This window comes from Agelaius tricolor, unplaced genomic scaffold (assembly GCF_023055355.1).
Source record: "Agelaius tricolor isolate 1412-34295 unplaced genomic scaffold, bAgeTri1.0.p SCAF_7, whole genome shotgun sequence".
Taxonomy (NCBI): domain Eukaryota; kingdom Metazoa; phylum Chordata; class Aves; order Passeriformes; family Icteridae; genus Agelaius; species Agelaius tricolor.
The window spans coordinates 27116768-27140627 of record NW_027269267.1 but is presented as its reverse complement, the minus strand read 5'-3'; the positions used below and the strand labels follow the sequence as shown (position 1 = coordinate 27140627).

At 40.4% G+C, this 23860-nt stretch overlaps 1 protein-coding gene across 1 annotated transcript in view; it reads left to right on the top strand.

Moving 5' to 3' along the window:
- The window catches only part of RASA3 (RAS p21 protein activator 3), a 130453-nt gene that overhangs the window by 60065 nt on the left and 46528 nt on the right, over positions 1 to 23860 (top strand). The window contains exons 4-5 of the mRNA XM_071430715.1: positions 1286 to 1380; positions 11778 to 11854. Of these exons, the coding sequence (XP_071286816.1) occupies positions 1286 to 1380; positions 11778 to 11854 (172 nt within the window). The remainder of the gene's footprint in view (positions 1 to 1285; positions 1381 to 11777; positions 11855 to 23860) is intronic.

The window sequence follows — 23860 nt, the reverse complement described above, 5'->3', positions numbered from 1 at the left end:
TTTTTTTTCCTTTGTAAATGTGTTCTGTTAACATTTGCTGGGGTAATGTATTACTGATATCTGGCCAAACTGCATGAATTTCCGTCACCTTGGTACTCTTTTTCTCAGAAAAATACATCGATCGGTGAATTTTATCTAACAACATTTGGTTAAAGAAAGTCTGTGTTTTTATGACAAAGCAGTGGTTGCAAACTGTTTGTGAGCAACTCACTTTAGCAGCAGAAATCTACCCAACCACATTGCCAAACCCCAGCTTCCTCAAGCCTTGTCAATGTCTCTGACTGCCCTGGATTCTTTCCCTTCAAACATGCTGCTTTGCTCAGTGCCTGGGGAGCCACCCAACCCAAAGCAGCTTTCTGAGCATCACGTGCTCCTCAGGCATGCCACACTCAGCTTTGTGTATACAAAGAAGGAGGCTTGGAAAAAGTTTCACTGCTCCTCGGAGAGTGTTTTACATACTGCCTGACAGAGATTGGGCAGGACAGCAATTTCTGCATTGACCCTTTGCAGTCATGCAGGCTCTTAGTTCACAGCTTGGAGCTGGATGCTGGTACTGTACCTACCAAAACAGATAATTTGGTAGTGGCAAAAGGGGTATAAAAATGTAAGAGTTAAAATTCTTCAGTGTTTTGGTGTGGGTTTTCCTGCCTGGCTTTTCTCTAGAGTCAGGGATAGCCCTTGGCTGGCTCTGGCTTGTGTAATGCCAAGTCTGAAAGATTTGAGTGAGAGAGAGAGAGAGGCTGACAGGGCCCCAAATGCTGTGATTTGACATCTCTAGTTGTTTCCCTTCTCCTACAAAGCTATACAGTGAAATGCCTCATCCTGAAATATTGTTGGCAATAGCATATTCAGGGCACTGTTAATTTGGGATTGTTACAGACATCAGCCACAAAAAAATCTCTGCAATGTTTTCCAAGCTTTTCTTCCCACAAGTTTAATTGCCTGTCAGAGAAGTAATAATGATGGTTTTGTTATAAGCATATTTACAAGCTTGTCCATAGTGTCCAGTGCTTCACTCTGTTAGGTGAGTAGGACTTCAGGAATTTTCAAGTCATTCACAAAATGGAATGGAAAAAGATGCTCATCAGAATTGTACGATCCATCAGTATTGTGCTCATCATTATGTATTGTGTAAAGAAATATTCCCCAAGAAAATCTTCCCTTGCTCTAAAGCCTTTCTTGAATAGGACAGGCCCTAAATCATTGTTTTGCAACTTGGTTTTGATGGAAATATATCTTGGTGGAGCTACAGCATGTCTTAAACTCTGCTTCTGGTTTATTTCAGGAAAGGTGGCTATACAGAAAGAAGATCTGCAGAAGTATCATAACAGAGACACCTGGTTTCAACTCCAGCATGTTGATGCTGATTCAGAAGTACAGGTGAGACAGTTTAAAAAATATCTTGGCAAAAAGTATTTGTAACAAGGCCGTGGCAGTTTCATGGGTTTCATGGCTCTGGGACAGTTATGTTCTTCCCTAGAAAAAGGAAGCATTGCCCATTAGTATGGTTTGGGTTTTGGTGATAAGTGTAGGGTGGATTAAAAGTGTGCATAAATCACCTGGGGGTCAGGATTCTGCCTAGAGAAATAATGAAAACAATGGGAACTATCAGGTCTGATACAAGGAGGGTGTGTTTATCTCAAGTATCAAATAACTTCAGGCCCTATAAATAACAGCTGATTCCTCAGGGAGTGGAGCCATCTTGAAAATAGTATCTGCAGGTACTGCATAAAATAATTATGTTGGCAGGTTGCCACAGGAATGGCAGCAAGTACATCTTAAATGTGAAAAACATTCCTTGCCAGATCTCTAGGCCCTCTTCCACATAATAGGAATGCTGAAAATTGTATTATCAGCCCTAAATTACATTTAGGGTTTGGTACTTTGCAAATTTTTCTACACAGTGTGACTCCTCTTTCTGTACTTTTCACCTTTTGAAGCAGATTCTATTTTCTGTTATGACATTAGGTCTTGTGAAAACAGTCATTATAACAAAGCAAACAATCAAATCATATAGCAAGATACTGTGCCAGTTACTTTTTTTTCCTCCTGTAAGTATATATTACAGATCACTTTTGAACCACAATATTTGTTTAGGGGAGACATGAATATCTGGCCTGTGCAAAAGTCTCAGATAAATGCAAGGAGAAATGCCTCTTAGATACTTCTGTATGGTAGGGTTGGACACAGTGTCTTGGCTTTTCAGTCTGTGTGCAAGTCTGCACATACCAGGTTGGAAAATGACACTTAAGATGCACACACATTCCAACATAAAGTGTAGTCATGTATGGTGAAGCATATGTGAAAATACATACAAGATTAGGTATTCTTTTTGTTTGGAGAGACAAAATAATACCCTGTTGTGCCTGTGATACAAAGAAAGCCTTGGGACAGCCTCTTCAGCCTGTGACATTCTCTTGTAAAATATTGATCCTCTTTAATGCCACATTTCAGTGTCACTGGTGATGGAAAGGCTTTTTAACAGGCTTTTAACTATGAGATCTATTCTGTTTACCCTGGTGTGTCCTTGTCTTCTTACCCCAAAGCCTCTTATGACAGTGCCTTTAGAACAATAGATTAATTGTTTATTTCCTTTAGGATATGAAAACTTCCCCTTTGTAATTTATCAGTTGAAGAAAGCCAATATTTAGATAAGCTTCTGCATTGTTTGTTTTGTTACAATATTTATACAGAGTGAATTTCTGGAAGCTTTTTAGACCGGGGTGCTTTCTAGGGCAGCAGTGCTAATGTAAGGTGCAGACAGCTCTAGCTTTGAGTGATGAGGAGCACAGGATTTGCTGGAAGCATGTTCTCTGTTCATAATTGTGCTGTTTATCACTTCTGTTTGCATCCTCACTAGAGCCCAACTCTTAAAAGCTGTTTCTGGGCTCCATGATAAGCATTTATTACAAGTAGTGTAAATATGATTTGCATTATGCTCTAATTTTATCCATTTATTTAAATGTTCCTTGGTCTTTATGTTGAAACTGCAAGAGGGCCTGGTTTTCTGTAATTGTGGAAACAGATTTGTAAATATTTTGTATAAATTCTTATGCAAGTGAAGATAGCCAAATGAATTTTTTTTTGTTTGTACCTTTTACATTTGCAGTATCTCAGTTGTCCTAAGTGCTTCATGATTTGTAAGGGAAAATATAATTCTTGTGTTAACGATGAGTATATTTACAATGCTACTCAGTTTTCCTTCAATTTTAAAGGAAATAGTTTAAGAAATTTTTAATAGTTAACATTTGCAGTGAATCATGCAAATACTAGTACAAAGGCAGTCTTAATGTGGCAACTATAAGTTTTGTCATTCTAGCAGTTTTTCCAATATAATCTAGTGGATTAAACATTGAGCTGTAGGCCAGGAAACTCCTGCATTTTCTGCTTTTGTCAGCCAGGGGCTGTTGAACTATTTTCCATGTTGTAGATCACTTCATGGCTATTTAGCTATGCATCACAGCACTCTGTTGAGGTAAGGTATTGTCACTCCCACACTTTGAATACAGTAAAAGTAAATGTCAGAAAGAATGTGACTTGCTTGGGGTTATGCAGTCAGACTGAGAAATTAAAAAAGAAAAAGGAGACCAGGTTTCTAATTATTTCTAATACATTAGGCCATGATATGAAAGAAACTGGGTAAGAATAATAAACCTACGAGGGACTTAACTTTACCATGTGCAAAGTCTAAAAATACTCAGGTTTTAAGCAGAGCAGCCTGCACAGTCAGAAACTGAAAGCCACCTTAAAAACAATGGATTGTTCAGAAATTAGTGATATTGGATGCTGTGTTTCTTGTGGCCCCCTTTTGGGACATGGTACCTCATTTTTGAGAACAGAGAGACTGATTTGAAATTATAGATAATAACATTTGTGATGCAAAAACTGATATTTAGAGCTATCTGAAGTTTAATGAGTGAATTTAAAATTTTGTTCAGCATGGTTGGTACCTCATTTGTATGAGTTCCTGTATACTTTAAAAAATCAGTATGTAAGTGTTAGTGTTGTATAACTTCATCACAGATTGTTTCCAAGGTGTTTAGCTTGAGACTTTGAATCTAGTTTTATGGTTTTACAACATTGCCAATTCTTACTGTCTTATAAAGGTGCTTTGTATGTTCAGGAGTGAGATTATGGCTTCATAAATTTTATTGCAGATAAGGATGTTACTGACAGCAGGACTACATTAATTGTCAGACTACACAGATATGAGTATTACTGTCAGATGCTTTAATGCCACCTCCATTTATTGCTTGACAGCAAGTAAAGGAGTCTGGCATGATTGCTTATGTTGAAGAAAAAATGAGGGCATTGTATGTCTGGGCTGAGTGCTGCTGAGCCTGTGATCTCACCAGCACCTTGTGTTCAGTCTCACAGGTGGGACTGTGCAGCTGCTCAGCCCACAGATGCAGAGCAGGCATTACAACCCACCCAAGGCCTTTTGTGGGTTTGGTTCACCATTTATCTAGCAAACCCACCCAGTGAGATAATCAGCATCATCAGGTACATCTGAACTTCCCCTTGTCTGAGTCACTGGAAAACAGTGGCTGCCAGAGCACAGTGCTGTGTCAGTCAGCAGTGGGCTGTAGCTGCCCCTTGAGGTTGACAGGCTTGTACTCTGTTGCTACATCAATGCCCCCACATTTCACTGGCTGGTTTTGCTCTCACTAGTTTGAAGGTAACACATTGCATAGTGGCTCTAGTCCTGTCAGGACTACCATCCAGGATACCCTGGATGCTGTTGAGATAGAGCTGGGTGATGAAACAGCAGATGTGCTCTAGATGGTTAAGTTTGAGCTGCTCTGTGATGAACAAATGATGAAACTTCAGCTTGTATTTGTGTTTGGCATACAAATATGAAATGACATGATGTCTGAATATTTCCTTTTTAAATATAGAGTAAAATGTTAAATGTGATTGGGAAGCTTTCTTGTACAGAGTACAGAATGGAAGTTGACAGCAGCCATTAATGTTTAATTTATGGCTTAACTTTCCAGGCTGAGAAACTTATTATGGAAGTAGAAAGTTATAACCAGGTGTGCTTGTGTGCATTTAGCTGAAGGAATTTTAAGTTCCCATCTTCTGATGGAGCCTGCCTCCTCCTCAGTACTGTGCCCAGAGTTAAATGCCCAGTGTCTGACAGTACACGAGCCCAAGAATTTTAGTCAGAAGTAGAACAGGAATTGAGCCATTACTGAAAATGGTTTAACTTTTGCATTGAAATAGATTATGAACAATCAGGCAGCTTCAGTTGGAGGGGAGGGGCTAGCAGCAAAAGAGACAACATTGTAAGCTGCTTGAGGCCAGGAGGAGCGTGATGTTGCACACTTTATATGGGACTTGTTTCTTTTCTACTAGTCATTTGTCTTTCAGGACCTGCTGTATTCTCATTGTCATACTTTTTGAGGTCTGGAAGCAAAAAATAGCCATGCTATTGTGTCTACCTCTTTTTTGATCCATGAATGTTTTCCTTTTCTTCACAGAAGGAAGTTTACCCAACAGTAACTGATTCAGATATTTGCCTAGGGCTGTAGATGACAGATGCTCTCAGTGGTCCATGTGTTCTCAGTGGAATTTAAGCCCAAGTGCACATGCAGTCTTTAAAAGGCCTTTCCTGGTTTTGTGTAGTTTTCCCCTTAATATTTTTTCACATTAAGTTCATAGTTCAAGTTTGTTTTGTGAAGTTTGAGCTTTGCCACCTAAACATTCTTTGTGTACATGTAATCAGTGAAGTGGTTAAAGATCCAGAGATATTCTGATAAATATCTATATACACCAGTATATTCCAAACCATGTTGTCAGTATATGTAAATGGGGGCATTTGCAAAGAGAGTTAGATTATTCTGACATGTTTTCCTCTGCAGACTCTTGTTTTAAAAGTTCCCCTTTTCAAGTGTGCTTTGAGTTACTTCCTCCATTTCATTGACAAATGTGAAATAGTCATGTCCTCTTACAGCTGAGTTCTCAGTTCTAAATGATAGAATGCTTTTCCAAAGCCATTTATGCTCAAAGTCTTATGTAAAGTCATTGTTGGGGCAAAAAAAAGTCTGACAAAAACTTGATAATTGCTCATTTCCCCTTCCTTCTCATAAGAACTTTGATGTGTCTGAGATATTTATTTGGCTATCAACTTAATAAAAATAAAAGGCATGTAAAGGGCAGATAACCAACACTGAGGAAGCAAATTGTCTCACATTTTAACCTTCTGTACTCTAAGCTTTGTGCCAAAGATTAACTGATGTTAAGTACTTTCTTCAGACACCAAAAGCTTTTCCTCTTCCTTTCACCACTTTAACATTTTGTCTATGCAGGCCTTTGACTATTGTTGATTAAACATGCCTGTTCTTGAGTATGGACTGTGTCACGTGGTGTACTATACTTAGTGGAAAACATTATTTATGGGTATGTTTGGAGAGTACACCTGAAGTCCTCTTGTCTTGCTCGACATAACTACTGGCTCTGAAATGCTGCCTGTATATTAGCTAGAAGAACATAGCTAAGGCATGGTGTGGTCCTCCAAAAAAAAGTTTCCTTTTTGTCAGCACCTTCTGTTGAATGCAGAATCTGTATCCCAAGTGTCAGGCTTCATGAATTAAATCTTGGCCTTCCTGGGGTAGGAGTTTTGCCATGAGTTCATCAGAGCCAAGGTTTTATCACAAATTTTTTAATTAGCTCATCTTTTCCATCACACAAGACTGAATACAGTTTATCCCAGATCTGTGGAGGAAGCTGGAAGTGTTACTTGGTTATTTTTATTCACCTTGTTAAAATTTCCAAGGATTGTCCCATGTCTGCTTGTTTCCTGTTCTATATAGATCAGTGCTCTTTGTATATCTGGAGCAAGTCCTGTTGAGCTGTGATGGCTGTGTTGCTAATTGTTAATTAAGAATATACATTTGAAGATACAAGATATAACTGTCTTTAGGAGCAACTGTACAGGGCAGTTTCACTCCAGTAATCTGATGAACAATTAAGAGCATTGCATGCCCACTCTCCAACACTGATATTTTTTATCTTTGTGTAGGAACTTAAACACTTCTAGCATAAAAATTAGTCACTGGTGCATTTTGTACAACCTACTGTAAGCATGGGTAAATGCAAATGGTAAAAAAGAAGCCGCTTCCAGGTGTGGTATCAGCTTTCAACCACAAACAGGAAATAAATGGGTGCTACCCTCTATATTTTGAACAGTAGCACTTAAGCTTCTGTCTTCTGGTTGTTTTGAAGAGAGATGACATGTCTGTTTTGATAGGGTGGGGAGAATCTCAAAGAATGCCTACTGACAAAATTATTTGAGACAACTGAACCATGCATCAGCAATGGTAAATAATGTTTGTGGTCAAGGGAAAGAGCAGCTATTGCCCAGATCCTGCTTTGTGGCAAGACTTCCTGTGTGAATGTAAGAGCACAGTATTCAGACTTAACAGCACAAAGGGCTAGGGCAGCTAATCAAGTTTTGGTCTATTACTTTTCAGTAGCTAGTCTATTGTGGTGAGGAGCACCTGCTACTGCACAATGAGTGTACATGGTTTTAAAGTAACATATGTGGGGCTTTGTTGGGGGCAATGAAACCTTTTCACTTAAACATCTACATATTATATTCCATCAAAATATTTGAGAAAAAAAATATTATTAATTTTAAGGATTTTGACCATATGGCAGTATTCTTCCTTTAGAGAAACAGGAAGGTTAACATTATGCCATGTGAAGTTGTTTGCCAGCTCCTGAGCAATTCTGACATGCTTGCACATATGGAGAGCAAGCAGATATCAGTTCTGCTTTGCTTAGCATTTATGAATCCATGCAGTGCTGAATAGAGCTGCTGCACTTGCCTCAGCAATCAGCTGGGTTCTGTTCCAGTGTCTGGGAGCTGCTCTGTGGTCCAGCAGGCAGGCTGTGATCTCTAGCATGATCCTCAGGCCTTTCCCAGCCGCCTGCTGCCCTCTGCTAAAGGAAGGAGCAGCTTCTACAAGCAGCAAATGTAGACAGCAAACAAACTCCTTCTACCTCCTGCTCTCAAATCTGCTGTTAGGCCTGACCTTATGTGAGGCTGCTGATAATACTGCAGGGCTGGATTTACCTAAAGCAGTAGCTGTACCCTTGATCTTTCCCCTCCCACTCCCTCAGGGGCAGCATTTAGTGAGCCCCTAGGGTTTGGCTCAGTTTTCTTGTTTGCTTTTAAGTTTTAGTGATGGCAGAAAGTGACTTCCTGAGAAGTTGGCTAAAAAGCTTTCAGCGTAGACAGAATCTGCCCAATAACATTTGCTAAATTCTGAAACAAAATTTGGAAAGACCGAAAAAGCTGTGGTGCAGGTTATTTCCTAGTTTGGAATGGTCTCTGTGCAGTGCTGAGTTCTTCCAATGCTCATTTCTCCTGACAATTTGGAGCAAGGGAAGATAAACCAACATACCAGTGTTATCACAGTCCTGAATTTGAGATTCCAAAAAAAATGAAGTGCTGGCATGAGTCAGTCTTGAGCTGTGGTTCATGTCACCTGCTTAGCCTAGTCCTCTCCTACAGCTTCTGTCTGGTACATCTCATCCGTCCTCCACCTCCAGGAGCTGGGGTAAGACTGCTTGCAATCACACTCTACCAGCAGGATGAAGAGTAAGGAGCCAAAAGTGGGTCCCAGTCCCTCTTTCCACACTGCTGAACAACGAGCAGAGTTGAGTTGTGAAAAGTGTCCCCATTTGGAACGAATGTTTGGAAAAACTTTCATCCAGGTGCACCTCCCACCTTGGTGGGAAAGTTCCCAGCAAAATTGGGTAGGCTAGTGAGGAGTAGAAAGGTGGGTTACCATAAACTTCTTGTCCAGCAGGTTTAATAGTAAACAAATACCTTACTTAGGAGTTTTTCTGATATCAACTGTTGTTCTTTTGTGGAAGTGAATTATCATGCTGTGTGAGCCCTGGATATTAAGGTTATTGACCTGATACTTAATATTCAAGCAAACTGTATATTTTCTGGTTTTGTTTAAAATCAGCAGGGAAGACTTGTTCTTTGATGTTTTTAAAAAGTGAAAGATTTTAAAAATTTTGATAGTAACAAAAAGGATGGAGGCCTGGTTGATATTTGCTTTAAAATGATTTGGGAAATTTGGGTAGATTTGGCTCCCCACCAAATTTGGGTAGATTTGGCTCCAGATAGCTCTCTGGCTTAGGCAGACTGACAGTCTTCTGTGCATCTTCTAGAGCCTCAGATAGGCACGGAAGTTCCTGGTATTTGTCAGTGCTTTTTCATAAATATTTCTCTGAAAAACCAGATTGCATCTATTTTGATCTGGGTTGGATGTTGCATCTGAATCTACAGTCACTGCTCCATGTGGGGTGTGTCAGATTCCGGGGAAAAATGAGTGCATTTAACTGCACTCTGACACAGCTCCCTGTGGTGTCCTGGTGACCTTGCAAACACTGCCTCTGAGGCCTTGTTCAGGATGCTGAAACTGCTTTATGCCAGGATGGCAGAACTTTGTCATAAGAGTAACTTTAGGATAATCTGTGGTCATGCATTTTCTTTTCCTTCAAAGTACTGCGGTTAAATTAAACCACAAATTTGCAACTGCTGGAAACATGATATGGTTAGGTAGCGTTTGTGTACTTTTATCTGCTTTATAACTGTTTTCTGGTGTTTCAATCCACAGTGGCTCACTGCTTCATTCCAGGCAGACAGAAGGTGGCTGGAGACAGGCTTTCCCTGTATCTAGAAAACCAGGACTTTGAGTCTTTTCCTTTTTTTTTGCCAACCTGCAGTCAGTTTTGTTTTCAGATAACAGAGTGTGTAGTAAAGGTTATATCTACCAAGCATAGTATAATTTGTGCTTTCCTCAGTAAGGCCTTTCAAAAGTTTTTTGTTACTGATTTCCTTTTGAGTACTGTCTGCTTCTCTACAAGAAATTCAGTCATCCAATGGCTTCTCTAATCAATAACTGGAAGCTGGCTGGCCCCATTATGTGGTGTTAGATGTGGTGAGGAAGGAGGTGTGACCTGTGAACCCACCCTCCATATCAGCAGGAGCTGATGGAAAAGGAAGTGTTCAGCAGTTGAGTTGGCACTCCTTGAGCTTGTTCCTTGAAAAGGGGTCCTACCCTTCCACAGAAGGTTGTGCTAATAAGCATAGCTGCTTCTAGGAACAACCCTGAAATATATTTGCTAATGGAAATGTTTTGAGTAATCAATACATGCTGCTTCAGAATTGCCAAACCTCCAGATTTTTTCTCAGAAAAAAGAAAGCATTATAGCCTCATAATGCAGGACTGAGCCTAGACTCAATCCCTGGCTCCAAAGGAGGGATTCTCTCTGAGCAGGTGAAGCCACTTTTTCAGTTTTCGGTAAAATGGACTTTTTCTTTTGTTCTGTTGCTTTGTCTAATCTTTCCTGCTTGTAAACTCTGCAGACCTACTGCAATAAAAGACTCCTGTTGTTATTACAGTAGTTCTGTTAATACTAAAAGTATAGATTTCTTTCTTACAAACTGTCAGTCAAAGATCATGGCAATTCTCTGTTTCTGTGGTACATGTAATCCATTATAGGTTGACCTTCTTGTTGATTAGATTAACTTTTGATCTTATGATACTGATTTATTGCAGTTTTCTGTCTTCCCTTTGCAAAATGAATTATCTGGTATTTTGTAAACCCAGCTAGTGCCATTTCTCAGGAGTGAATTTATTCAGCTGAATCCTTATGTTTTTCAGAATGGTATAATTGATTTGGGAAAAAGCATTCTGTTTATGTAAGAGTAACCTTTTCTGTAAATTAGGCCTGAAAGCATGTTACTGTAGCCTTATTTCAAGGTATTTGAGTTTTTAACTGGGAGTAAAACACTGGAAGGTGTTTTGGGAATAGTCGTAGGTTGCTGTTCCCAGTGGTCCCATGACCTCTGTTTTGCTCTAGGAAGCTTGGAGTCACTCTTGGAGCATCTGACCATTTTCAAAGCTTTCACAGGAGAATGACAAAAGCTACAAGAAAAAATGGCTTTTAGCCCATGAGAGGCATCACAATCATTTTAAGCTTAATGTAGCTAGGAAAATGTGTGAAATACTGCTGATTTTTAAAATTCTTTTTTTCAACCTAATTTCTGAAATGAGGAGCTTTCATTTTATTCAGTCTGTGTGAGGTTGAGCAAATGGCCAGTTTACTCTCAGGCTCATCTAAGTGCATTGAAGCATTCTTTCCTGAGAAGGAAACATTTGTTTAAGACCAGCAGAAATATTTCTATAAAAACACTTGTATACCTTGGTACTTTGTGATGGTAAGGACTTGAACACTGTGTAACAGTAGATACTGTGAATGCTAGCAACATGATTGAACATTTTTAATGTGTCTTTTTAATAGTTGTTTGATATACTTTTATTGATACCTGTCTTATAGTTTATATTGTTTAATGCATTTTATTTTTATAATGTTTAAAACATGTAGAGGTTAATTTATAAGACAGTTCTGTGATACTGTTTTTAACAATAGTGTTGCAGATACTTGCTTAATATTTAAAATGCTAATTACAACTTCAGCATAACATTTCTGTGTCAGACCATAGACACTCCATATCCTTCAATCAGTTCAACTTATAATGGGGGGAATTATGCACCCAAATTTCGTTGAATGACTCCTAGTCTGGATTCTGTGGCAGTAGAAAGACCTCAGCTATATAGCTCTTATTTAATCTTCAGGCTTCTCCTGGAATTACTTGCACAAACTGGCTTGCTTTGGTTGAAGCTGGAATGGTGTGGCTGCCTATGCATAAAACTAACTTTTCCTGTGGTGTTTTTGGTGTGTTTCAGGGGAAGGTCCACCTGGAGCTGAGACTGAGTGAAGTCATAACAGACACTGGTGTTGTCTGCCACAAGCTTGCAACTCGGTAGGACTTGAAATGTAGCTGTGAAGTTATGAGAAATAGACTGATTGCAAACAGTCTGCAGTGCTTCATTTAAAAATAGTTGGAGGAATCAACACATTTAGTTGAACACTGAATGTTCTTAATCAGAAATATCCTTATGAGTTTATAGCGTGTGAGTTTTTTTCATTTTCCCTTTCCCTCCCTCTATGTAATTTTCTTCCTAATAGCCTTAAATGTTAATCAGTTCCTTACCCAATTTAGTCATGGCATAAATACTAAAAAGACATCAAAGGGTAATATTAATGTCCTTCTAATTTGCATTAAGGACCTTCCCAGCTAAGTAAATTTGTAGCACAGCGTGTGTGGTGAGAGTGCTACAGAGCTGACTTAAAACAAAAGTTTGCCATCACTTACTAAGGCAGCCTCAGAATCAGCCATCTGGTCTCATTCAAGTTGGAACAGAGATGCCACAGGACTCAAATGGCAGTAAAGATTTCTCTGTCCTGTGGGGAGGAGTCTGGAAGACCACTGCTCTCTGGCCACACCAAAGCCTTTCACCTTACCTCAGAAGCAGTGGCAGAGCTGGTTTGCCTCTGTGAGGAATGCTTTGTGTTCTCTGGCAGAAGAGCTGTCAAAATCACACTGCTGGCATCATACACTTCTATGTCAGTCATGTCAATATGATAAATTGAAAGTTTAAAAAAAAATTATTTAAAAATAAAAAAAAATTGAAGCTAGGAAAGTTCTGACCAGCCCAATTTTCAGACCAGTATTTAGTATCATTTTGTTGCTGCCTTTGCTAAGGCTTTTTCCTGGTAGTCTTTACATCTGGGACCTGTTAACAAATGCAGGTGACCCATATGGTGACCTCCATCACTGTAGGCCCACTCTTGATATGAGGATGTGCTGGGGAACGTGGTTGTGCCTGCCTGTGCATGTACCCTCTGGCCATGCAGGTCCTACCAGAGCTCTGCAGCAGGTACATTTGACCTCTTCCTCTCTGCAGTCTGCTCTCATGAGGCAGGGGATAGTCTGCTGCTGTGGAGGCTCTGAGCTCCAGTGAACTTGTTAACCAGGGCACAGTGCTGCTGGAACACAGCTGAACCTCTTTGAGAACAAAAATTGCCACCTTCTATTTCCCCTTGTCCCACAAAGCCTTAGGACCAATAGCAATACAAGCAACACTTAAAAGATGCCAGCCTAGGACTTGGTAGATACAGGTTGGAGCTCTGATTTCTCAGAATGTGTGTGACCATCATCACAATTGGTCATATTCAAATTGTGCAATGGAGAATGACACAATGAGAGTCCTCAGGTAGCAGCTAGAGGAAGGCTGGGCCCTCCAGGTGGGAAAAGGCAATTTCTGTGTTAGAGAGGGTGAATATGTGTGGAACATACAGGACAGTGGGTTTATCACTGAGCTTGGACTTTCCTTGAAGCATGCCTGGAGGATAGTGTGTTTAGACAGGGAGAAGGAGCAGAGTTGTCCTGGTTACCACATTGAGGTTTTTTTTTTGCTTTGGCCTTTCTGAAAGTGTATAATGCACTCCTTAGATGTGATACAGCTACAGAGCCTTCTGTCCTTATCCTTTGAACCCTAATTGTGGGTTGCAATCCTGTGATGTCCGTGACTCTGCAAACACAGATTAACTGAAATGCCCTTCTGCTCCCATCTGTTTTGAATAGTTAGGAGGTGTACTGAAGGACCTTCAGAAGTGTTTGCCTGTGTTTGTTTTATTCTGAGAGAGTATGCCATACCACAGCCAGCTGTCTTTTAAAGCAAGGTTAAGTGGGGCCCTGTAAAATTATAGTACCAATGGATTTTTCAGTGAACTTCCTGAAATGCTGGAAATAGGTGTCTGAAAAGATTCTTCTTAATATGTAATACATGTAGCTTCTTGCTTCATGAATAGCAGTAAGGCAATGACTACATTAACAGTGTGATTTCCTAGCTTTCTATTCATTTGGCCAGACAGGTTTTAAATGCTTATTCAAATTTTTGCTTATATGTTCTCGATTTGAAGACTATTTCATTAACTTTCTACAATGCAGATAAAAAAAACTTAGATTGGTTTGTGCAGCATTCTGTAACCATGATTTGCTAGGTATTGTTCCGTGTAATAGCTACAATTTGTAGAAAAATCATGAGGTTTTAGCCACTGAATCATAATGAGCTCAGGTGTCTTAGAAACAAAATTTGCCAGTCAGAGCTCAAGCAAGCTTTTGTCTGCTGAAACTGTCTTTTCCCTTTGCCACCCTCTTTGATATCTGACCTGGACACTCTGGCTTTGTCTAGTTTCCACATTTATTTGTTATTTGAGTGGTGACAGTAGAGCTTAGCAGTTCAAATAAGAAAATTGGGAAAGAAGAATGTTTCTAGAGTATGAAGTTCCACAGGATTGATGCAGGATTTCATGGCCATCTGTCTTAGCTGTGAGAAAGAAGAAGGGAATGATGAAGGGGAGTGTTTACATCTTGGGAAAAAAAAAAGGTACTTGAGAATGTAGTCCAGCATTTTCTTCATGCCTTACTGCTTGCTTCAGGAAGGTTTACAGCATACTGCAGCTCTTAACATTTTTCCACATGATCTGAAATCTCTTGCAGGTTTGTTCATAGACATCTTGGTTCTAGTGCTTCAACCTATTAGAAAAGAGTGTGGTAATTAAGCAATGCTCAGCTAAATGTCTTTGTAGCTGGAATTTGCCAGTGAGGAGAGCAGCAAAGGCAGGAGAGGCAGAACCTTTGTTAGAGGTAGGTCATGAGTGCAAAGCAGAGATAGGTGTTCTAGGGAAGTGCAGGTTCCAGTTGAGTGTTGTGAAAATAACTGATTTTTTTGTGAATATCTCGTGGATGTTACAGTGAGCAAATAAGACAAGGCTGTAAAAATATGAGCAAGAATCTAGAATCACTTCATCTTAAAAACTAACTTGTTCTGGTGAATCTAATGCTTGTCTTGTGAACTTCCTTGACTTTGTTTAAAAAGAAAAATAGTTTGTTTTAAATTAAGCATTTAGCTGCAGAGATGAACACTACCCTGTAAATTCCCTCACACATATAACTGCTTGAACAGTTCAGGTTTGCAGGGAGAACAAAAGCTGCATCCAGTGGGCAGCTGTTTAAAAATACCTTAAAGACACTTGTTTTTTTAAGTCCCAGAGTAGTGCTTGTTTTCAAAGACCACATATGTAGGCTAAATGAAGACTAGGCCCAATTAGGAAACTTTTTTACCTCTCCAGAAGATATGAGCTTATCCATAGGTCTTTATCATTGTGCCCTCTGAGCCTGTTCACATTGCTGCCACCTCTGCATTCCAGAAAGCCTGGAAAGCAGCTGGGGCTGAGCCAGCCTGCAGTCCTGTGGAGTATGCTGTGAACAGTCAGCTGGATGAATGGATGGAAAAATTCATCTGAATGGAAGGGCAAATTAAAATATTTAAGTGCTGAGCTCTTGAACATTAAGTAGTAGATTATTAAAAAATGCAAGAGGCAAGTGTGCTTCCTTAGCCCCTGCAGAGGAAGCAAAAAATTCAGTTCAAAACTGGTTACCTAATAGCTTCTCCTTAAGAAGCATTCAGTACTTTCATTTAGTCTTAAACCACTAAGCTGTTGTGCTTCATCACAGGCCATGGTCTCATCCAGCTGCTACAGCACAATCTCCTGGACTGAATCCCTGCAAAACAGATTAAAAGGAGAAGCATTAGTGGATTTAAGTTACATTGACAGGACAGATGTAGGCACCACACTCACACTGCGTGTGTCTCCCAGCAACTTATTCTGTCATACTCTGTAAGAACCACAGCTCTCACTTGGGATGCTCCTTCTGGGAAAGGTTTGCTACTTGTAAGCATCCCCTGTGGGACCTGGTACAAAACCTGGTGGTCCTGACTGACCCCCATCAGTGTCCTGTATCCCAGTTACAGGACTTGGGATGCAGGCTCTTGATGTGTATATTCACATCATACAGGGAGATGAGATGGGCAGCCTGCTGACCACAGACCCTTGCCCAAGTATGTCAGATAAAAAAACAGCAGGCATGGACTTTGTAGTTTGGTACCTTCCTCTAGCTGCACTTGTACTGAACATTGTTGTGCTGTCTAGTGAGTCACCTTGGGTGCTGGGAAAAATAAAGTCTTAGTAGGTCTGGCTTCTCTCCTTTTTGTCTTTTACTCACAAAAGATCTTGCACTGTGTTCCTCCTCAATTTTACAGTCACGGCCTTCCTGGCCCTCTGCACAGTCAGCCACTGCTTGTTGTGACTATCAACATCTGGCCTCACCTTCCACTGGCTGTGAAGTGAAGGCTCCCTCCTGTTTGTCACCTGCCAGAAATCTATCTGTAATTTTATGAAGATTTTTAAGATAGGCCATGGAAGGAAGTGGTCAAGACTTTCCCATGCTTCTGGCTGCTTGTGTCCGTACACACCCCTTTGTGCTGACACACAGCTTCTGGCAGCTGCTTGAGCCCTGTTGTATTTTTTTTTTCCCCCCTCATGCTTTTTAAGCTGAAACAGGCCTTAATCCTATGTATCTTGGAAACTGCACTTTTCTTTTTCTGTAATGCAGAAGAAGGAAAATGACCAGGGAAAGAGTCTCTTTCTGCAGCCGTGCTGGGTGGAGGTGTTTGAGCTAAGTCATGAACAGTGTGTGTCTAGCCATATTGCATGAATACATCTGAAAATCAATGGTATGTACTTTTCCCTAAACTTTTTTTTATGAGCCACCACTTCCCATGTACAGAAACCTTTCCTGCTTTACAACCAAAGTACTTGGAAAGGATCCGTAGACTTTTTGTAAACCTTTCCCCACCATTGCTAGAGCAGGTTTTGGGCAATGTATTTGTGTTTAGCACAGAAAGGTGGTTCCCCAGAGGCTTTAAGGCCTCTGGGCTGTCCAGGCAACTTTGTCTCATCTGTCAGAGCCACACAGGCAAGGAACAGCAGATACATGCATTTGTATTTATTTAATAAAGAGGAGGGCTCCTGTAGATAGCTTTGTAGCAATCTGCAGGCTTTGCTGTGGTTAAGCTACTAGAGGCAACATTTAGAGGCACTGTTCTGTATTTAGCAAGATGACATCTTGCAGCATGCCTGAAGGAACAGGCCACTGAACTCCTGTTGAAAGTCAGAGTGAGCTGGGAGCCTGGCTCCCTGATCATCCTCTGAGAATTCCAGCATGTGTATGTAATTAGTCACATTTAAATGTCTGTATTTATTCGGTGTCCCCAGCTGCTCCTTCAAGTGTTGTCTTATGTCTTGTCTCTTAGTTTTAAAAAAGCTTGGAAACATCTGCTTTGGAGAGCTCACTCCTCCTCCCCTCTGCTTCTTTTTTCTCCCACCCAGTAAATCTATATAGCTAAATAACAACATATGTGCTTCAGAGGCTACTGCTGTCTTTCACATGTAGTAACACAGTTCTCCAGTAAGTAATTCATAAGTCTACAAATACGTTATCAATGCTGAAATTTTATTTGGAAAGTGAAGCTTTTGTAGCTCTGGTATGGAAGATGTGGCTGCTCTGCATTAATTTATTAATTAAATGCTGTGCAGCTCTCTTGAGGGCTCCACAAGATGTGTTCCGACCATGTGGAACAAAGCTGAATGGGCAGTTTACAAGAGCAGGCAGGAGAGGAGACAATAAGTAGGTATGACATCCCCAAGATCAACGCTTCAGGGACTGTTAAAAGAACAGTGACTGATCTGTGGGCTTTAAAAGCCTTCTGAAGAGGAAGAGGGGGAGGTAAGGAAGAAGGTTTCATTTGTCAGGTGTGGTTAAAGCAGAAAGTCTCTGCCTAGGTGTGGTAGTCCAGGGACTTGGTGGTGCTTCCCTTGCCTTCCCTACCATGGGAATAGAGCACAGAGCATGCAGTGAGCAGCATCTGACCTTCCTCTCTGATGGCCCACATTATAGATCTGAACTTCCTTGTCCATGAGCATTGCTGCTCACTGGTTGACAATCACTGCCCTAAAGCAGATTGACTTTATGTAACTGTTTAAAAGTCTCTTATGCAATATGATGTTTCTAAGGTTAAGGTAAATGATGGCTTCGTTTTGAAAATTTCAGAGCTCAGCCTTTTTGTTTTGTTGGCCACAACTCATGAAGGGCAAAGTTACATACATCAAGTCTGGTTAAAAGGGCTGAGATAATGGCCATTCCCACTTTTGGATCAGCAGTCTGGATCCTAATCTAAAGCATAAGAGGAAAACATGGTTTTGTCTGGTGCAGGTCTGCTATTTCCTCCTGTGATTGCAGAAAGTATTTTCCTTTTCCAGACTGGATCTGGTGTTCCACCAAAGTGCCAGCAGGAACCTGGGGTTGTTTTGTTGCTGTGTGAGGCAGTAATGTTCAGTCTCAGGCTTTTGATGGTTATGTTGAGCTGCAGCTCCTGTTGGAGGTCAGAGGAGGCCAGAACTGGCAGTGGCTGCTTTTCCTGACATGTTACATCTCTTGGTACTGTGCCTACATCCAGAATGGGTCCATGAGCCACCCAGCCCTCTTGGGTTTGCTGCTTCCAGTTTAGAGAATATACATTTGTGTTTCTTTTGAAAAGTTTCCATTCCACTACAGAGACATGCAGCCAGCTTTGAACTCACCTCAGGGTCAAAGCTTATTTTCCTGCCTAAAATATGACCTGCATCAATTAGGGGAAAAAAGGTATTGCTAACTACAAGAAGGCTGGTTTAATGTATGCATCAATCAGGTGAACTCACAGTATTTTGAAAAATTTCAACCTTTGTTTGCTCCTGGGAAGGAATGCTAATGAAGGCATGAAGTAGTTTCATGGCTTCATTTTGAATAAACTCATGCATCCATTAAATGTGTTACAATCTCCTTTTTCTGGAGAGCAAGCCCTGCATCAAGCTGCACCTTTTCCTGCAGGATTGCATCTTGATCATGCTTTTAATCTGGTGTGGGTTTCATAACAAACTGATGGGGAGAAAATGCTCAGAGGTTAAATCACATAGTGTCTGGTACTTCTATCATGAAGTGCTGCAATGCTGTGGGTTTTGGGAGTACAGAGGAGAAGAAGGAAGAGAGATGTATCTTTATAAGGCCTTCACATAGTGCATAAATTTTTTTCTTTTTTCCTCCCAGCTCCTATAACACTGAATTTACACTGTCTCTGCTGTGCTTCTCCATCCCCACTGTAGCCTCTGTTGACTATTTTGTAGCCTAAATCAAGTTTCAGCTGTTTTGCTGCTGCTGTGTTTCCCACTAAATGAAGTTTGTTTCACGCTTCTTTGTTTTTGTATTCAGTGTTTCTTCAGTGCTTCTCCTCTATTAATGAAATTCTTTATGCAAATCACATACAAGTGTTATTTTATCTGTAATCTCAATCAACAGCAACTTCAATTAGACTCTTCTCCAGCAGAACATATTTTAAAGTGCTCACCATTTTGAGATTGGATAGTCATCACATGATTCTGGAATAGGTATAAAACTTGGTTTGTAATTAAAGACTCAAATGTAAGTCTTAAGCCATTCTGTTTTAGCAGTAAATGCTGCTGTGTAAATAATGTGACAGTACTTCCTGTTTTACACAGAGTATGCACAGACTGGGATTATAAATGGAGGCAAATTATTCAAGCATAAATCCTTATGGTAAATTATTTTATTTCTAAATGTGCTTGGGGTCACAGTGTTAGGGTGCTTCAGGGGCATTAGAGAACATTCCTGTAGTGCTGATGTTTGTAAAAGGTGTGTGGATTTTGAGAACTGTGAATTGTTAGCACCTTCAGTAGGCTGTCAGTGCCCCAAATGTCTGCAGTTTTTTACTTCACCGATGTCCTTTAATGATGATCATTTGGAAGAATTCAATTGCATTTGAGGTAGGGCCCTAGGAAAAACCAGCTGGCTGCCTTGCAATATGACCTATATCAAAAGGTTCTTGCCTTTGGAGTACAAGGTATTTCACATAATACAGGGGTGAGCTTGCACCCTGTTTCATTCTGAATGACTCTTGGGATTTCTACAGCTTCTGTGGCTGGCACCATCCGAAACCAGTGGAGGAGTTTCTAAAGGAGCAATGTGATGAGGCACAAATTACAGTTGTCTCTGCAAGCTTTTTATCTGTTGCTCCAAGAGCAGCACTTGCCAACATGATATTTAGGTAGCAGAATGGAGCTAGGGACAGACATCAAGGTAGGATAGAAATAGGGGAAGTTGGAGGGTAGAGAGGAAGTTGCAGGGCCCCAAGTGTTGAGGCTGGACGATTTCTTTTTTGTTGTGCTTCTTTGTTTTTTTTCAGATGTGAGGAAAGTAGAGACATGGTACACAATACCTAGGAAACACTTGTCATTAACTTCATTGTTCACAGAAGGACTTGTTGAGAGGAAGTTATTGCAAAAAGTCATGCAGTGGATGTGGCAATAATGAGAAAGTATCTCTTGCCCTACTCCATCTGGAATCATGTTTGTGCTTCTGGGCACATTATTGTACTGAGAATGCAACTAGTTATGTGCTATGATTGAGTACTTTCCAGAATCCACAGTGCTAAAATCACCTGGTGTCAACTGTATGTCCCCTACTTTTCTGTCTTGGTGTAAACCTTTGACTTGGATGCCATTTTTTGGAATTTCAGTAAGAGTCAATTGTGGAAAAACTCATCTATTTTGCCAATTATATATTTGTAACGTAAAAAGCACTTGTGAGTCAGATGAAAAATCTTTCAATACACATTGTTAATTTAATAGCACTTTGAAACCTGTCATTTTCACTGTCCCATTCCTTTCTGCCCTACAAGGTAGGTTGCTAGTTTATCTAATAGTTTCGTTCTCATAAATACTAAGAGAAAAGGGAAATACTCTGAAAGAAATTGCAGTGAGCACAGAAATTGTCAAGGATGCTGTGCTTTTGGAGGCAGTAATGTCTGCAATTAATTTTAACTTATTTTACTGTTGACTTGCTTCCAAGCTGATGGTTTTGTAATAATTTCATACAAGCTTCAAACAGAGGCAACAATTCAGCTAGACTGTATCCAGCTGCAGATGTACTTGCTGTGTATGGTTTCTACTCTTTTAGTAGTTTGACAGTCTCTGCTGATTTGTCCAGTTTTATGCCCCACCAGCCCAAACATCATGTTTGTAAAAAGTGGCACAGGGTGACAGCAGACTCCCTATTTATGTGCTTTTCAGTCAGAAGCTGCTGAGAACTGCTGTGTGCAGCCCTTTCCTCCCTAGGGACATCCTGGGGTGCTTTCTTCTCTGCATAGCCATTGAGTTTAATAAAATTAGTAGAACTGGGGTATCTTTCAAAATCTCTACCACTTATTCAAATTTTGTGGAAAATGCCAACTGATTAAAAAAAATCCTCAGCAGGAGATTGATTGACAAATATAGACAGAAAGCATTTTCTCTTAAGCTTCTCTCTTTAGGAGACTGGGCTAAAAAGCATGCTGTTAAACTCAGAAGTGTTCAGAGCTACAGGAAAAATAGAGGAGCTGGTAAATATGTCTTACAGTGAGTGACTGCTAGATCTATGCAAGAAAATCTTCAGTGACACCAAGCTGAGGAGGAGGGTTGATCTGCTGGAGGGTAGGAGGGCTCTGCAGAGGGACCTGGAACAGGTTGGATCCATGGGCTGAATCCAGTGATACAGGCCACACCTTGAGTGCTGTGTCCAGTTCTGGGCTCCTCAGCTTAGGAAGGACCTTGAGGTGCTGGAGTGTGTCCAGAGGAGTGCAGTGAAGCTCATGAAGGCTCTGGAGAGCACATCCTGTGAGGCTTGGCTGAGGGAGCTGGGGTGTTCAGCCTGGAGAGGAGGAGGCTCGGAGGGGACCTTCTCACTTCCTACAAACACCTGAAAGGAGGGTGTAGCCAGGTGGGGGTTGGCTTTTCCTCCCAGACAACAAGTGACAGGACAAGAGGACATAGTCTTAAGCTGTGCCAGGGGAGGATTAAACTGGATATTAGGAAGAAATTCTTCACAGAAAGGGTGATTGGGCATTGAAAAAGGTTTCCCAGGGAGGTGGTGGAGTCACCATCCCTGGAGGCGTTTAAGAAAAGACTGGATGTGGCACTGAGTGCAATGGTCTAATTGGCAAGGTGGTGTTAAGTGATGAGTTGGACTTGATGATCTCAGAGGTCTTTTTCAACCTAGCTGATTCTGTGAAATCTCAGTATGCACATTATTTAGAAGAGAGTCCTTCTGAATTATGGTTACTTATTCCTACACTAAGTGATAACCAATGTTTGGAGTCTCAAGAGAAGAATGGGAAACAAGTGGTAAAACCATTGGGGGTGGGGAGTTTGTTTGTTTGTTTTTTGTCATGATCATTAATCAGCTAACAATTTCATGTGGAAAATTTTGAGTATATTTTAACAGTTGTGATTCCTTTGAGTTAAGCCTCAATTGCTCTTCAGAAATGTGCTCTCAAGATGAAGTAATCATCATGAACTTGTTGCACAAATTTAGTAGGTGTGAGCTCTCATCACTGTCTCAAAAGAGGCCAGAATGTGATCCCGAAGATCCCTTTTCATCCCAAACTATGAGGATAAACGTAACATCAGTATAAACTCTTTCTGCAATAATTGGAAGTAAAAAGCTGATGTGGCTTCTAATTACAGCTGGTTATATCAACATGCCTATCTGACTTTGCCCTAATTTGCATCTTGTTTTTCTCTAAGATGAAGTGACAAGTCACAAAAAACTTTAATAAAGAGCACTTTACATTGCTTTTCATCTCTAGAGGCTTTGTGCTGTACAAGCAATGGTATAACCAGCACTTCGTGAAGCACATTCTTCTTTGGATTGGGATATCATAGGTTTTAACTAAACCTATGACATGACCAACTTTTCAGAGTAGAAAGTCAAATGGGACAGTGTGTCAGGGGAAATTGTTTACAATTTGTGTAATGCTTTGCTCCTGGTAGAGGCTACCAGGATTACCATTCAGATGTGCTTTTGTTGTGCAGGTAATCACAACTGTTAAACAGGTCAAAGGGATTTTGTCTTCCATTAGAAGTCTGTGGCTTCCTCTCCAGGCACCTTCTGGGTTTTGCTCCCATAGGTGTTTTCCTAAAGTCTTAAAACTTGTGGAGAGTCTTAAGAGCCTGGTGCTTTACAGTTGTAGCATTGCAGAGAATGTTGCTTTATTAAGGAGGTTTCACTGCTAATGGAAGATTTTGTCTGCAGGACCTACTTGCTTTGGTGTTGCTACAGAATGGCCACAAAATGTCCTTCATGGAATTTCTGTATTACATTCACAGTTTGATCCTCAGGCACAGAACACTATTGCACATCTCCTTGTAGGACCAGAGGAATTATTCAAAGTAGGCAAGTCACCATCCTGTGACAGCTGTTTATGAAATAAATGGTTTATGAATCCTGTTTGATCTCTTCTTTTGCCAAGTCAGGGACATTGGTAAGGGTTTTTCAGTTAATTTCATAGGAAAGTGTACTACAAAATGTACATTTTGATCCTTATGATGCTTGTGCTTCTTTGATGGGGCTTTGAGCAGCTTGCTTTAGTGAAGGGCATCCTTGCCCATTGCAGGGGAGTTGGAACTTTATGATCTTTTAGGACTCCCCAACCCAAACTATTCTATGAATATCTCTATCTGCATCAGTGTAAAAAATGTAGGTAAATGAAAGTTAACGAGCCTGATCTGTACGTTGCAATTTGATTTACTAAAGAAGACTCTCCACAGACTTGGTGTATCTGGTTTAAATGGAATGCTTCTGGTTTGAGTTAGGTTTCTTTCTTTAAAATAAAGGGCAGGTTTTGAGGATATAGTGCCTTATTTTCCATATTAAATACTGTGTGCTTTTTATTTTTTGCCTCCTGTGTTTGATTACTGCATTGTCCATAATTACAATGAGATACATTGACATCTTTTTAGATATGTAAATCCTGACAGAATCAAGTTATTAATATTATTTTGTGAATTCTAGTTGGAGAGCATTTTTATGTTCACTGTGACACAATTTGTATAACTTTAGCCCAGTCCTCTTATCAAAATAAATTCAGTGTATCAGCATTACTTTGGAACTTAGTTGGCAACATGACTGCCATTGGGTCTCAGCAGGGCTAAT